This window comes from Eumetopias jubatus, unplaced genomic scaffold (assembly GCF_037043125.1).
Source record: "Eumetopias jubatus isolate StellerSeaLion01/CBP00866 unplaced genomic scaffold, mEumJub1_p1.0 scaffold_10, whole genome shotgun sequence".
NCBI lineage: Eukaryota > Metazoa > Chordata > Mammalia > Carnivora > Otariidae > Eumetopias > Eumetopias jubatus.
The window spans coordinates 61,833,471-61,850,533 of record NW_028274816.1 but is presented as its reverse complement, the minus strand read 5'-3'; the positions used below and the strand labels follow the sequence as shown (position 1 = coordinate 61,850,533).

Below are 17,063 nucleotides of genomic sequence, written 5' to 3'. Positions count from 1 at the left end.
AGATCAGGAACACAACAAGGATGCCCACTCTTGCCACTATTGTTCAACATACTACTAGTAGTCCTAGCAACAGCAATCAGACAACAAAAAGAAATAAAAGGTATTCAAATTGGCAAAGAAGAAGTCAAACTCTCTCTTTTTGCAGATGTCATGATGCTTTATGTGGAAAACCCAAAAGACTCCACCCCCAAATTACTAGAACTCATACAGCCATTCAGTAATGTGGCAGGATACAAAATCAACGCACAGAAATCCATTGCTTTCTTATACACTAACAATGCAACCTGTAGAAAGAGAAATTAGAGAAATGATTCCATTTACCAAAGCACCAAAAACCGTAAGATACCTCAGAATAACCAAAGAGGTAAAGGATCTATACTCTAGGAACTACAGAACACTCATGAAAGAAATTGAAGACACAAAAAGATGCAAAAACATTCCATGCTCATGGATTGGAAGAATAAACATTGTTAAAATGTCTATGCTACCCAGAGCAATCTATACTTTCAATGCCATCCCAATCAAAGTTCCAATGACATTTTTCAAAGTGCTGGAACAAACTATCCTAAAATTTGTATGGAATCAGAAAAGACCCCGAATCGCCAAGGAAATGTGGAAAAAGAGAAACAAAGCTGGGGGCATCACGTTGCCCAATTTCAAGCTATATTACAAAGCAGTGATCACCAAGACAGCACGGTACTGGCACAAAAACAGATGCATAGATCAATGGAACAGAAGAGAGAGCCCAGATATGGACCCTCAACTCTATGGTCAAATAATCTTCGACAAAGCAGGAAAAAATATGCAATGGGAAAAAGACAGTCTCTTCAATAAATGGTGCTGGGAAAATTGGACAGCCACATGCAGAAGAATGAAACTCGACCATTCTCTAACACCATACACAAAGATAAACTCAAAATGGATGAAAGACCTTGATGTGAGACAGGAATCCATCAAAATCCTAGAGGAGAACATAGGCAGTAACCTCTTTGACATCAGCCACAGCAACTTCTTTCAAGATACATCTCCAAAAGCTAGTGAAACAAAAGCAAAAATGAACTTTTGGGACTTCATCAAGATAAAAGCTTCTGCACAGCAAAGGAAACAGTCCACAAAACAGGGAGGCAACCCACAGAATGGGAGGAGATATTTGCAAATGACACTACAAAGGGCTTGTATCCAAGATCTATAAAGAACTGCTCAAACTCAACACCCAAAAAACAAATAATCAGTCAAAAAATGGGCAGAAGACATGAACAGACACTTCTCCAAAGAAGACATACAAATGGCTAACAGACACATGAAAAAATATTCATCATCATTAGCCATCAGGGAAATTCAAATCAAAACCACATTTAGATACCACTTTACATCAGTTAGAATGGCAAAAATGGACAGGGCAAGAAACAACAAATGTTGGAGAGGTTGTGGAGAAGGGGGAACCCTCTTACACTGTTGGTGGGAATGCAAGTTGGTACAGCCACTTTGGAAAACAGTGTGGAGTTTCCTCAAGATGTTAAAAATAGAGCTACCCTATGACCCAGCAATTGCACTCCTGGGTATTTACCCCAAAGACACAGATGTAGTGAAAAGAAGGGCCCTATGCTCCCCAATGTTCATAGAAGCAATGTCCACAATAGCCAAACTGTGGAAAGAGCCAAGATGCCCTTCAACAGACGAATGGATAAAGATGTGGTTCACATGTACAATGGAATATTACTCAGCCATCAGAAAGGATGAATAGCCACTATTTGCATCGACATGGACGGAACTGGAAGGGGTTATGCTAAGTGAAATAAGCCAAGCAGAGTTCATCCCATTTCTCTCTCCAGCCTTGGGAAATCTACCTTGGATCTCTGTAGGTTTGACTTTCTTGGAAGTTCCCTATGAATGAGTCTCATGATAGGAGGTGTTTTGCATCTGGCTCCTTTCCCTTGGCATAAAGTTTTCAAGGTTCACCCATGCTGTAGTCTGTGTCAGTACCTCATTCCTTTTATTTTTATTGATTGATTGGGATGGAATTGACATATTACACTGTGTAAGTTTGTGACTAACGTAATAAAATAATAAAAAAAAGAGAATAGTAAGAAGAGCAGAGGTGAAGTCCTGACCAAAAAAAAAAAAAAAAAAAAGTGTGCAAGCTGTTGACCTGATACATTTTTTAAAAAATGTTTATTAATTTTTTTGAGTGTAGTTGACACACAAAGTTACATTAGTTTCAGCTGTACAACATGGTGACCCCATAAGTCTATAGGTTATGCTGTGCTTACCACAGGTGCAGGTGCCATCTGTCCCATCACATTGCTATTACAGTATCATTGACTGTATTCCTTATTCTGTGCCTTTTATTCCTGTGACTTATCCATACTGTAACTGGAAGCCTGCATCTCCCGCTCCCCTTCGCCCATTTTGCCCATGCCCTACCCCCTCTCCTCTGGCAGCCATCAGTTTGTTCTCTGTATTTACATTGACCTGATGCATTTATATATTACAATATGATTACCACCAAAGCATTAGCTAACACCTCCATTATGCCACATAATTACCTTTGTGTGTGTGTGTTTGGTGAGAACATTTATTTTTTTTAATATTTATTTATTTATTTGAGAGAGAGAGAGAGGATGCACATGAGTGAGGGAAGGGGCAGAGGCAGAGAATCTCAAGCAGACTCCCCACTCAATCTCACGACCCTGAGATCATGACCTGAGCTGAAACCAAGAGTTGGGTACTCAACTAAATCACCCAGGCGCCCTAGGTGAGAACATTTAATATCTACTCTCTTAGCACCTTTCAAGTACATAATACCATATTGTGTGGGGTTTTTTGGGGGGGAGGGGGTGCGGAGCCCAATGTGGGTATTGATCTCATGACCCCAAGATCAAGACTCAAGCTGACAGAGGGGAGTCTGCTTAAGGATTCTCTCCTTCTGCCCCTCCCCCCACTTGCTCACTCTCCCTCTCTCTAAAATAAATAATATCTTAAAAAAAAGAAAAAAAAAAGACCCAAGCTGAAATCATGAGTCAGACGCCACCCAGGCACCCCCATAATACCATATAGTTAACTGTCATCTCCATGCTGTACATTAGATCCTCAGGACTTATTCATCTTATAACTTTGACCAATGTCTCCTTATTTCCCCCACCCCCTGGCCCCTGGCCCCTGGCCCCAACCACTCTACTCTTTGTTTTTATGAGTTCAGCTTTTTTTAGATTCCACATACAAGTGAGATCATACAGTGTTTGTCTTTCTCTGTCTGACTTGCCTCACTTAGAGAAACACCCTCATGGTCCATCCATGTTGTGGCAAGTGGCAGGGTTTGGAGAGCCTACTTAGAAGATGGTGAAGGCTTTTTGTCTTGATGAAGTCCCAGAAGTTCATTTTTGCTTTTGTTTCCCTTGCCTTTGGAGATGTGTCTTGAAAGAAGGTGCTGTGGCCGATGTTGAAGAGATTACTGCTTATGTTCTCCTCTAGGATTTTGATGGATTCCTGTCTCACACTGAAGTCTTTCATCCATTTTGAGTTTATCTTTGTATATGGTGTAAGAGAATGGTCCAGTTTCATTCTTCTGTATATAGCTGTCCAATTTTCCCAGCACCATTTATTGAAGACTTTTTTCCATTGCATATTTTTTCCTGCTTTGTCGAGGATTATTCGACCATAGAGTTGAGGGTCCATATCTGGGCTCTCTCTTCTGTTCCATTGATCTATGCATCTGTTTTTGTGCCAGTACCATGCTGTCTTGGTGATCACAGCTTTGTAATATAGCTTGAAATCAGGCAACATGATGTCCCAGCTTTGTTTTTCTTTTTCAAAATTTCCTTGGCGATTCGGGGTCTTTTCTGATACCATACAAATTTTAGGATTGTTTGTTCCAGCACTTTGAAAAATGCCATTGGCATTTTGATTGGGATGGTGTTGAAAGTATAGATTGCTCTGGGCATCATAAACATTTTAACAATGTTTATTCTTCCAATCCATGAGCATGGAATGTTTTTCCATCTTTTCGTGTCTTCTTCAATTTCTTTCATAAGTATTCTGTAGTTTCTAGAGTATAGATCCTTTACCTCTTTGGTTAGGTTTATTCCAAAGTATCTTGTGGTTTTTGGTGCTATTGTAAATGGAATCGATTTCCTAATTTACAATGGAATATTACTCAGCCATCAGAAAAGATGAATACCGCCCATTTGCATCGACATGGATAGAACTGGAGGGGATTATGTTAAGTGAAATAAGTGAAACAGAGAAAGACAATTATCATATAGTTTCAATTATATGTGGAACATAAGGAGTAACGTGGAGGACAGTAGGGGATGGAAGGGAAAAATTAAGGGGGGGGAAATCAGAGAGGGAGATGAACCATGAGGGACTATGGACTCCGGGAAACAAACTGAGGGTTTTAGAGGGGAGAGGGGTGGGGGGATGCATTAGCTGGGTGATGGGTATTAAGGGGGGCATGTATTGCATGGAGCACTGGGTGTTATATGCAAACAATGAATCATGGAACATTACATAAAAAACTAATGATGTACTGTATGGTGACTAACAGAACGTCATAATAATAATAATAATAAAGAAGATGGTGGAGGCAATTTAAATGGTGGGTTTTCTTTCTCCCTCTGAGGATGACAGTCCTGCCTTGTGCAGGAGAGACTCCCCCTGGCTTAGACAGGTTCTAATGGCACTGGGCATGCTGCTGAATTATTTTTGAATCATGTTTTCTTATCAGTTCATGCAGTGGCCTGTTCCGGACACATAGTTCCTCTTTTACAAACTCAACCAGCTCTGCAGGTACTGTCTACCCCCCATAAAACTCATTCTGACAGAAGTCTGCTTAAACCTATCCTTCTCCCCTGCGGCCGATCAACTTGGGGATGTTACTTAACATTTCTGTCTCAATTTCTTCATTCGTAAATGAGGATGTTAAGAGCACATGTACCTCACAGAATTATAGGATGATTAAGTGAAAAAATGTAATGACTAGCTCATGGTGCATATTTCAGGGATAAATATGGGATTATTGGTCTTTCTAGTTGATTTTCTGAACCCTAAAGTGTGTGAATAAACAAGCATACACTTTATGCATTTGGTTAGTTAGTTAGCTAGCTAGTTATTGTGCTTAGTTGTAGTTCAGGGCACTGGTGGTCATGCAATACTATCTTGATTTGAATCCTGGATCAGCCAGTTACAATCCTGTAACTGAGCATTAGTTTTTTATTTAAGATTTTATTTTTTATTTATTTTTTATTCATTTATTTATTTTTATTATGTTCAGTTAGCCCCTGTATAGTACATTAGTTTTTGATGTGGTGTTCAATGATTCATTAGTTGTGTATAACACCCAGGCAAAGACCCCATCAAAAAGGAGAATTACAGACCAATATCCCTGATGAACATGGATGCCAAAATACTCAACAAGATCCAAGCTAATAGGATCCAACAGTACATTAAAGAGGATTATTCACCAGAACCAAGTGGGATATATTCCTGGGATGCAAGGGTGGTTCAACATTTGCAAATCAATCAATGTGATAGAACATATTAATAAAAGACAAGAACCATATGATCCTCTCAATTGATGCAGAAAAAGCCTTTGACAAAATACAACATCCTTTCCTGATTAAAACTCTTCAGAGTGTAGGGATAGGGGGAACATTCCTCAATATCATAAAAACCATCTATAAAAGTCCACAGGGAATATCACCCTCAATGGGGAAAAGCTGAGAGCTTTTCCCTTAAGGTCAGGAACATGACAGGGATGCCCATTCTCACCACTACTGTTCAGTATAGTGCTAGAAGTTCTAGCATCAGCAATAAGATTTTGTTTTATTTACTTGAGACAGAGAGAGAGAGAGAACATGAGTGGGGGGTGGGGGCGAGAGGTAGCGGAGAGGAAGAACAAGAAGCAGACTCCCTGCTGATCAGGGAGCCTGATGCGGGACTCGATCCCAGGATCCTGGGATCATGACCTGAGCCAAAGGCAGATGCTTAAATACCTGAGCCACCCAGGCACCCCTGAGCATTAGTTTTTAACATCAGTAAAAGTGAAACGTTAATCGTACCTCCTTCAAAATTAATACACATAAGAATTAATACAAAAGAAGTCAAATGAATACACATTTAAATGTCAACATAAATCAATACCATCAACCATAGAATGAATGAACTTGACCGTTATGATGAATTTTAGTTAACATAGAGTATGGATGAATCTTAATATACTTGGTTTGAAGGCAGGAGGTAGCTAATTGCAGCTACATCAGCGATTCTGAAACAGGGTGATTTCACCCCCCATGGGACATTTGGCAATGTTTGGAGACATTTCTGGTGGTCAAAACGGGAGGGTGTTATTGATATTGAGGGAGTGGTGGCCAAGGCTGCTGGTAAACATCCGGCAGAGGCGCAGGATGGTCCCCTCAGCAAAGAATCATCCATCTCAAAATGTTGATGGTGCGGAAGTTGGAAACCCTGATCCAGATGGTCTAGGACAGAGAGTGCACATTAGAACTGCCTGGGAAGATTGTAAAGCCCCCTGCTTCCTGGAAGCCCACGCCAGACCAATTCAATTAGGATCCCTGAAAGAGGCTCCAGGTAATTTCAATGTGGGTCTCATTTTTTAAAGATTGAAAACCACCCCTTGGTAATCATAGTGGGAGCAATTTCACCCTGGGCAGGAAGACCTGATCCCATCCAGGGTCCTGCCAGCCAGTCATCGAGCTTGGGCCAGCAGAGTAATTCTTATTGGAGATTTTGTTTGCATAGAATACCCTCAGGCTGCAAGTAAACCAAGCCTAAGAGAGGTGAGTGCCAGTTCTAATTTTTGTTTTACTTATGATATTTTTTCTTTCCTTTATTTGAGTATAGTTGACACACAATATTATATTAGTTTCAGATGTACGACACAGTGACCTACAAGTTATGCACTATGCTGTGCTCACCACAGTATTGTTGATATATTCCAGTCCTTGTACCTATTGAAGTAAACAGCAGTGCTTGGTTGAGTCTCTACCACAGAACTTTGCAAGCTTAATGGGTGGCCTGAGGCTTTTAGAAGGGTGTTTGAGGTCCTCCAGCTGAAGTCTCTAAGTATGAGAAAACAGATTTGGAGCAGACATTGTGATTCCAGATGTAATTTTTTTTTCTTATGTTATTCTAAAGTGTCCACTGAGGTGTAATCATCCTGTAAAATCTGCCCATTTTAAGGGAACAATTTTTTAAACAGACTTACAGAGTTGTGCAACCATCCCTCAAACCAAAGTCAGAACCTCTTCCTCACCCTAAACAGCACCTTCATGCTCACGTGCACTATCCTCGTGTTGCCACCGTCACCACGGACAGGGCACCCTGCCTGTGAGCCGAGCTCGGTCTTCTGTCTGTAATTTGGGATGGCATCCTAGATTCGCAAAGACAGGCGTGGTGTCACAGGTCATGTAGACTGAAGGACTGCCGTGTGCTCATGCAATTTACGGGTATTACCCCCCAATACTTGTGGTGACAGAGCATCAAGGATGAGCTGCTGCTAATTATGCGTGTGGCACCTAAAAATTTTGTAGTTTTAGGGTGTAGCCTATTGCTAGCTCCTTGCCCAAGGGGCCTTGCTTTTACAAAGCCTGGTCTTCCTCCTGTGTTACTGACCCCTATTCAAAACCAAGGCCTGCACCTCCAACCCGGAGCCCATGGGGATTCGTCTCCTTTGCCAACCCACTTGCTGTCCTTTCTCCAAGGCTGCCTCTCAAGGGCTGCTTTTATCTGACTCTGCACATTTCCAGCTGCTGACCCCCTTCTTTTCTGAACCCATTCCTTCAGGGGCGAGGGAGCAAACCTCTTCACAGTGGCTACACCAAGGTTGTGTCTACTGCCATGATCAAAGGGCATATCACCCAGGGAAGGAGCCTCTGTGTTTGCACAGCTCCATGTGAGGCTTGTTTTCCACAAGCTCCCAGAAGATGCAGCTGGTCTGAGGGCCACATTTGGGGAACCATGGCTCTAGGCCTCCGATGCACCACGAGAAGCACAGATAATAGAATTTACCCTATCACACTTTGCAAGGATTAAATGGGATCTATGGAAGAGCCTATAATAGTCCACAGCAGATAGAAAATACTCAGATGTTAATTATCATAATAGCTCCTTAAAAAGACAGGGATTACAGACACATGTGAAGGAAATTATCCAGTTAGAGAGGTTACATTTATAACGTGAACATTTAATGCAATCATATTTTCATATTTTGCCCTTTGCTTAATTCTGTCACTTTTTGCATTAGAATATAATTTTATTTTAATTTAAATTCAATTAGCCAACATATAGTATATCATTAGTTTTTGATGCAGTGTTCAATGATTCATTAGTTGCATATAACACCCAGTGCTCATCACATCATGTGCCCTCCTTAATGCCCATCACCCAGTTACCCCATCCCCCATCCCCACCCCCCACTTCTGTGACTCTCAGTTTGTTTCCTGAAGTCAAGAGTCTCTCATGGTTTGTTTTCCCTCTCTGATTCTGTCATTTCTGAGTAAAAAAGCTATGCTAATTTCCTCTTAATTCTTGAAAATGCGTTTGCATTTGTATGTGCACTTGTGTATACATACATATAAATCTCTAGTTGTTTATATATGTTGATATTAACCATCATAATTTTTAAAAAAGTTTTTATTGATTTATTTGACAGAGAGAGCAAGCACAAGCAGGGGGAGCAGCAGAGGGAGAGGGAGAAGCAAGCTCTCCACTGAGCAGGGAGCCCAACTCGGGACTTGATCCTAAGACCCTGGGATTGTGACTTGAGCCAAAGGCAGACACTTAACTGACTGAGCCACCCAGGCGTCCCATATCATTAGGTTCTTAATTTGCATTTCCCTCAGGTCTAAAGAGGTCGAATGCCTTTTCTGTGTGCTTATTGGTCATTCTCTTTTTTGAGGTGCCTTTTCCAATTTTCTGATTTCTTTCCATGGAGTTCTATTTTGTTTTAACACACACTCGCTGGAATTCCTTGCATGCATTACGTTCCTTCTGAAAATATATATTTCAAAATATATGTCTTTTGAGTACGTATCCTCCCAGCTTGTAGCTTGATGCTGTCCTTTTAGTTTTCAGGCTTTTTTCTTTTTTTGGATAAACCTAAGGTCCCAATTTTTTTTTTAAGATTTTATTTATTTACTTGACAGAGAGAGACACAGCGAGAGGGAACACAAGCAGGGGGAGTGGGAGAGGGAGAAGCAGGCTTCCCCCTGAGCAGGGAACCCGATGCGGGGCTTGATCCCAGGACCCTGAGATCATGACCTGAGCCGAAGGCAGACACTTAACGACTGAGCCACCCAGGAGCCCCCTAAGGTCCCAATTTAAAATCAAATTTGGGTGATCAGTTTTTACCTTTACGGCTGCTACATTATCTTGATTATTTCCAAGAATGGGGATAGTCTTTATTTTTCTTTTTATGAGCTTTATTGACTTGCCTCTCACAATTAAGATTATAATCAATCTCCGATCAGTTGTGTGTGCTGTGATGCAGGGATCTGAGTTTATTTTTTGTGTGGATATGCAATTGATGCAGCACCATTTATGGAAGACTGCTCTTTCCCACAGCTCTGTGCCGTAGGATGCTGACTCTGTGCTGTAGGATGCAAGTCTCTAGTGAGCTGGCCCCCTTGTCTCATGGGTCCTTTGTGTACCTTACACCAGTTTCCTGTCATTTGCTCTAGTTTATAGTAAGTCTTTACCAGGGTCAGTACTAGGGTGAAGCAAGTGTGTGTCACCATGTCTCCTCCCAGTCTAAACCCTCATGTTCTGGAGTGACTTCCAACTCTTGTTTCTCTGCAAGTGGCGTTATTTTATATCTTTTCATCTCCACATAAACTTGAAACTTCACAAGTAGATGAATCTACAGAAACAGAATGCAGATTAGTGGTAGCCAGAGCCCGGATAAGGGGGAAATGGGCAGTGACTGCTTCATGAGTCCGGGTATCTATGTGGGTGATGAAAATGTTCTGGCACAAGATGATGGCTGTTTTCTTTTTTTTTTTTTTTAATTTTTTACTGTTATGTTAATCACCATACATTACATCATTAGTTTTTGATGTAGTGTTCCATGATTCATTGTTTGTGCATAACACCCAGTGCTCCACCAGAACGTGCCCTCTTTAATACCCATCACCAGGCTAACCCATCCCCCCACCCCCCTCCCCTCTAGAACCCTCAGTTTGTTTTTCAGAGTCCATCGTCTCTCATGGTTCGTCTCCCCCTCCGACTTACTCCCCTTCATTCTTCCCCTCCTGCTATCTTCTTCTTCTTTTTTTTCTTAACATATATTGCATTATTTGTTTCAAAGGTACAGATCTGTGATTCAACAGTCTTGCACAATTCACAGCGCTCACCGTAGCACATACCCTCCCCAATGTCTATCACCCAGGCACCCCATCCCTCCCATCCCCCACCACTCCAGCAACCCTCAGTTTGTTTCTTGAGGTTAAGAATTCCTCATATCAGTGAGGTCATATGATACATGTCTTTCTAAGATGATGGTTGTTTTCAATGCCACTGAATTGTACACTTTAAACTGGTTAAACATTTTATGCATATTTTTACCGTAATAAAAATGAAATATTTTTTTTGAAAATGAAGATATTTAAAGTTCTCTTAATCTACAATACATGATCTACAAAGTACAGATAACCCTATGGGTCAAGCTCTCCCCCATGGGTATTTTACAAAGTGCAAAAGTGCAAAAAAAGACTGGACAACTGGAAGCTGGGGGAAGCAGAAGGGGACTTGCTGGTTAGAAAAGCCAGGTGGTTCAGTACTGTCTTAGAAGTTTGCTGTTTGGTAGCACGCAAGATAACTTGCCTGTTCTTGGTATTCCTCGTTTCCAGTCCTTTACAAAGTGTATTTTCAAGGTGAGTATCATCACTGACACCCCAACTTTGTCCCAACCCATATCACTACAGGTGAAGAGGAGTGAAGTAGAAACGCAATGGAGGAATCTTCTATCCTGAAGACCTTTTCGCCAGGAAATGGTGATGAATTTCACTACAACGTCACTCAGAGAAGCCAAAGGTTCTTATCTTTCTTGAATTCCAAAACACCCACACAGCGAAAGTCACACACGGTGGTGCTGCACGGTCCCGCGGGCGTCGGGAAGACCACTCTGGCCAAGAAGTGCATGCTGGACTGGACGCAGGACAACCTCGCACAGACCTGCCCCCGCGCCTTCTACCTCAGCTGCAAGGTGCTCAGCCGCAAGGGGACGTGCTCCTTCGCACAGGTGCTGGCCGAGAGCGCCCCAGACCTGCAGGATGCCCTTCCGCAGGTCCTCGCCCAGGCGCAGAAACTCCTGTTCGTCATTGATGCTTTTGAGGAGCTGCGCGTGCCCTCGGGGGTGGGGGCGCTGGTGCACGACCTGTGTGGCGACTGGAGGACGCAGAGACCTGCGCCTGTCCTCCTGGGGAGCTTGCTGAAGAGAAAGCTCTTACCCACGGCCACCCTACTGGTCACCACGCGGCCCGAGGCCCTGAGGGAGCTGCGGTTCCTGGTGGAGCGCCCACTCTTGGTGGAGATGGAAGGGCTCTCAGAACGCGACAGGAGGGCGTATTTCCTGCGACACTTTGGAGAGGAGGCTCGGGCGCTGCGCGCTTTCCACCTGATGAAGAGCAATGCGGCACTGTTCCGCATGGGCGCGGCGCCCGCGGTGTGCTGGATGGTGTGCACCTGCCTGAGGCTGCAGATGGACGAGGCCGAGGACCCCCGCCCCACCTGCCAGACCGCCACGTCGCTGCTGCTGTGCTTTCTCTGCAGTCGGTTCGCACCGGTGCAGGACAGCTGCCCGGGTCCACACCTCGCGGCTGCGCTGCGCGCCCTGTGCCTGCTGGCCGCCGAGGGCACGTGGGCGCAGACCTCGGTGTTCGATGGACACGACCTGCGCAGGCTGGGCATGGACGAGTCTGACCTGCGCCCTTTCCTGGACACAAGTATCCTCCAGAAGGGCAGAGACTGTGAGGGCTGCTACTGCTTCGTCCACCTGAGCGTCCAGCAGTTCCTGGCCGCTGCGCTCTATGTTCTGGGCAGCGAGGACCACCAAGACGCGGGGAGCCCCGGCTGGAACATTGGGGGTGTGCAGAGGCTGCTGTCCAAGGAAGAAGGACTCAAGAACCCCCACCTGGCCCCCGTGGGGCGCTTCCTATTCGGCCTCGCCAATGAAAAGAGGGCCAGGGAGCTGGGGACCACGTTTGGCTGCCCGGTGTCCACGGAGGTCAAGCAGGAGCTACTGGAATGCAGAATAAGGTCCGCCGAGAACAGACCCTTCTCCTCGGTGACCGACACAAAGGAGATTTTGTACTGTCTCTATGAATCCCAAGAGGAGCTGCTTGTGAAGGAGGCCATGGCCCAGGTCACGGAAGTGTCCCTGCATTTGCAAGATACCTCGGACATGGTGCACGCAGCATTCTGCCTCAAGCATTGTGAAAACTTGCAGAAAATGTGGCTGCGGGTAGAAAAGGGGATGTTCCTGGAGAATGACGCTGCATGGGAATCAGAGGCTCAGGCTGACGGGTAAGGACCTGCCCTGTTCACTCTGCTAGTGTCGCCCTCTTCAGCCTCATCCCCTGCTGCATTAGGAACAGGGCAGAGTGTCCTGCTCCCTGTGGCTTAGGGTCAGAATTTTCTTCTTGCCAGAATTTCTTCTGCCAGCTTGCCATTCAAGGTGGGGAGCACGATGCTCAGATTAGGGGTGGAACTTTACTTTGTTCAGTGGTATAGCTTACCTGTGGGGCACAAGTCCAGGGCATCCCTAGACATTCTAGACACCTCACATATTTTCCTTAACAATTCTTTATCCTTTCCTTAAACTAGAGCCACCATACTGTACCCATTCCACCATCCCCAGGACTTCGATCTGAAACTTCGTACCTACTGACCACTCTGACCCTGCCTCTGGCAACCACCCATCTGTTCTAGAAACTCATGGTTTTTTTGTTTGGTTGGTTTTTTTCTTTTTTTTCAGAGTCCACATAGAAGTAAGATCATACAGTATTTGTCTTTCTGCCTGACTTTATTTCACATAGCCTAATGCTCCTCAGCATTGTTGTCACAAATGGCAAAATTTCCTTTTTTGTGGCTGAATAATATTCTGTCAGATACACATACCATATTTTCTTTATCCATTCATCTATCAGTGGACACTTAGGTTGCTTCCACATTTGGGTGTTGTAAATAATGGTGCAGCGAATGTGGGAGTACAGATACTTTATCAAGAGTGTGATTTCAAAAAAAAAAAAGTGTGATTTCATTTTCTCCAAATACCCAGAAATGGGATTGCTGGGTCATACTGTAATTCTAATTTTTTGAGGAAACTCCATACTGTTTTCCATAGTAACTGTGCCAATTTACAGTCCCACCAGCAGGGCACGAGGATCCCCATTTCCCCACATCCCCCCAACACTTACTCCCTGTCTTTTTGATGACAGCCATTCTGACTGGTGTGAGATGATAGCTCATCGTGGTTTTGATTTGTATTTCCCTGATGACGAGTGATGTGGAGCATCTTTTCTTGGCCATCTGGATGTCTTCTTTGGAAAACCATCTATTCAGTTCCTCTGTCCATTTTTTTAATTAAAAAATTTTATTACGTTCAATTAGTCAACTTCTAATACATCATTAGTTTTTGATGTAGTGTTCAATGATTCATTAGTTGTGTATAACACCCTGTGCCCATTTTTAAATCAGTTTTTTTAAATGAATTGTATGAATTCTTTATATATTTTGGATATTAACCCCTTGTCAGGTATATGATTTGCAAATATTTCCTCCCATTCTGTAGGCTGCCTTTTCATTTTGTTGGTGGTTCCCTTTGGGGGACTGTCTATCAGTTTTGTTACTTCTCCCATACATGCTTTTCAGTAGGTGCTCTGGTCCATCCCTTCCTTCTAGGTCACAGCACGACCATGTCTTTCTCCATCTCTGGATTGATCTCTGCTCGGTGTTCAGTTCAAATGAGAATCTGTGCTTCTTGGATGTGAGCCAAAGCTTCCTAAGTCACTCCTCAGTGAGGATTCTTTGTGAGCAAATCACCCGTGTCACCTGTCATCTCCAGAAATTGGTGTAAGTAGACACCAATCCTGTAACGATGATCCCCAGGCGTTTTTAATGTGGCAGCAGTATTTGAATGCCTGACCAGGCTCTGACCAACCAGGTGCTCAGAACACAAAGAATTGAAATGGTAGCTAGTGGGAGAATCGTATGTTGCATTGAGTTATTGTCATGAAATTTGGATGTTTCCATACATCTGCATATTTGAAACTCAGCCTGTGGGAAACAGGTACATGCATATCAGAAGGACACCTGGTGGGAACTGGGGAAATATTCCAGAGAGCACAGTTTTAAATACATGAATAAGAACGTGTCGGCGAGGGGTACCTGGGTGGCTCAGATGGTTAAGCGTCTGCCTTCGGCTCAGGTCATGATCCCAGGGTCCTGGGTTCGAGTCCCGCATCAGGCTCCCTGCTCCTTGGGAGCCTGCTTCTCCCTCTGCTTCTCTCTCTCTCTCTCTCTCTCTCTCTCCCCCCCTCTCTCTCCTCCTCTGTCTCTCATGAATAAATAAAATCTTAAAAAAAAAAAAGAACGTGTCGGCGAGGCAATGATGAATTTATAACCAGTGTGTGGAACAGGATTGAGAGAGGAGTCTGAGTAAGGTAGGTTAGGGCAGAAGCAAATCATGATGGAGCCGCCTGGGCAGGTGATTGTTAGGGTTTAAAAGGTTCAACCGACACATGTCCAAGTGATAAACTTTGTAAGTTCTGTTCAAAATTACAGACGGATACATTACTGAAACTCCCCCCACTTCCCTAGAACAACATGCCTTAGAAAGCTTAATTAAGCCCCTGAAAATGTGCTATTTACTTGGGATAAATACCTATGCCAAACATCAGTTGACTTGCTTGTCTCAGAATGCCATGGGACTTGTGTGTTCAAAGCAATGAAATCTGACATGGGTTGGTGTCAGCAAAGATAGCAATTTCTTCTGTATGGCCTTGAAAGTTTACATTGCTCTGTAATGCTCAAGGCCTTACATGAGAAACAAGAATTAGAAGGCACCTGTAATTTGTTCTGCTAAGAGTTTAGGACAATGTAAGCAGAGGTTCTGAAAGGCTGGCATCCCCCTTAATCTGGTTCTCTCTGTGCTGAAAATTTCATTTTGAAGCCTCTTTTGGATAAGCTGCAGGGAACATTCATTATCTGACAATGAAGGGTCAAGGGTCATAAGAGCAATTGTGGGTTTAGGAAGAAGTGTGGGTTTAGGGAGAAGAGAGTATCCATTCCCCCCCCCCCCCCGCCAACAGGGGGATGGATTGCCAGGTTTGGAGGTACAACTTAAAAACAGGCGAAGAGCCTCTAGAACTCAAGTGAAAATGAACATCTGAAATAGGAGGGTAGTGGACAATAATGGTGTGTGCGGAGTCTATCCCAAATTAGGATGCATTAAGCATGCTTCAAAAAGAGGTCCTGAGAAAGTGCTTTCCCACTTATTCCTGCTATGCACACAGGATCACTTATGGGCTAGATTCATTATGTATAACATGAGCTTGATTGACTCTTACTCTAAAGAAGGTGGCACAGTCCAGGTGCCGGAAAAAAATCTTACTATTTTTTTTTTTTAATGCTGAATTATTTCTTGAAGCCCACAGTTGGATTAGAGAAAATCTATGTTCTTTTCCACCTAGGATTTATTTTAATCCTATTTGAAATTCCACGTTCATGCTGGCGGAGAGGGAAATAAAAAAACCAACCAAACAAAACCCCCAACTCTTCATGGTCCACACCTTCAAAGAGTCTAATTTATTGGCTAACTCATAAACGATAACCTAGTGTAACCTAAGTGGAAACTGATCTGTGGGAATGCAAATGGCTGCGTGGGGCGATAGTAAGAAATACTTATTCTTGCTAGGAGAAGTCAGGCACTGAGGAGGAGGAGGTTGGGAGCTGAATGCTGAAGGAGATACAGGGTAGGACACAAAACTCAGGGAGAGGCTAGATGGCTCCTCTGAAGAACAGCATGAGCCAGGTCACAAGGGAGACCAAGCCCTCCAGCATCTGACCCATCTTCCCCCACCACCACAGACTACCTTCTTTGCAGTCCCTGCTTCTCTTTGTTCCAGCTGTCCCTCTGTTAACTTGCCCTTCACATCAGGGGCTTTCTTGACCATCTTCCCATTGTCCACCTTGTCTGGAGACCACTCCTCTCCCTGTGTTCACAGCACTCAAGACGGAATCCCTTTTCATTTTTTCCTAGGATTAAAAATGTTTCCCCTGCTGATGCTTACCGGGACTTGTGTCTAGCTCTTGTTGGTAAGAAGACTCTGACGCACCTGGTCCTGGAAGGTGGCGTCCACAGTGACAAGCTGCTGCTTCTGCTGTGTGAGACTCTGAGGCACCCGAGATGCAATCTGCGGTATCTGAGGTAGATCTCACAGTCCTTCCTCTTCTCAGCCGGGGGATGCTGTGCATTCCTCTGTCCCCCTGCACTTCTGGCTGAACTGGAAGGAAGGCAGAGCCACATGTCAGGACACCATGCCAAACAGAGGACATAGTCTCAAACAGAGGCAGAAAGCCCATCCACATTCTCTTTCTCCAGCCAGCTTGTCTTGTGCATTGAAGAGTGAGCCCCGAGGGCAAAGGAACACCCAGAATTCTGCATCCCCCTCTAGCCTGGGGACTTGGTATTTTAGACCCCGTGTTGTCTACCCGTTGTGGTTCAGAGCATCCATCATGACCACTCAGTAACATTGCAGAAGAATCCACTGTCCTGGGTCCTGGTATGTCTGGTCTGAGCCATTCCTCAGTGAGCCCTCCTAGTGAGGGCTCTGATTGTCTTTACCTGTGTCTAGGGGACCATTTTTTCCTTCCCTCCTTTTAGTTGAGTGGCAGCCTGCAATACTGGCTAACAGCACAGATTTTTTTTTTTTTTTTGGATTGGAAATGAGCTCAAATCCTTGCTCTAACATTTATGACCACTAGGATTTTGAGCTGCTTCCTTATCCATAAAGCGGGGTTTTAAGAATTGATGTGACCTGCTTTGC

General features: G+C 44.0%; 1 protein-coding gene across 1 annotated transcript in view; it reads left to right on the top strand.

Annotated features, from left to right (window-relative positions):
* Positions 1-17,063, top strand: part of LOC114202080 (NACHT, LRR and PYD domains-containing protein 7-like) — a 97,299-nt gene that overhangs the window by 73,324 nt on the left and 6,912 nt on the right. Inside the window, exons 4-7 of the mRNA XM_088027904.1 lie at positions 8,691-8,716; positions 10,960-12,540; positions 13,918-14,088; positions 16,277-16,444. Coding sequence (XP_087884030.1) covers positions 8,691-8,716; positions 10,960-12,540; positions 13,918-14,088; positions 16,277-16,444 — 1,946 coding nt within the window. The remainder of the gene's footprint in view (positions 1-8,690; positions 8,717-10,959; positions 12,541-13,917; positions 14,089-16,276; positions 16,445-17,063) is intronic.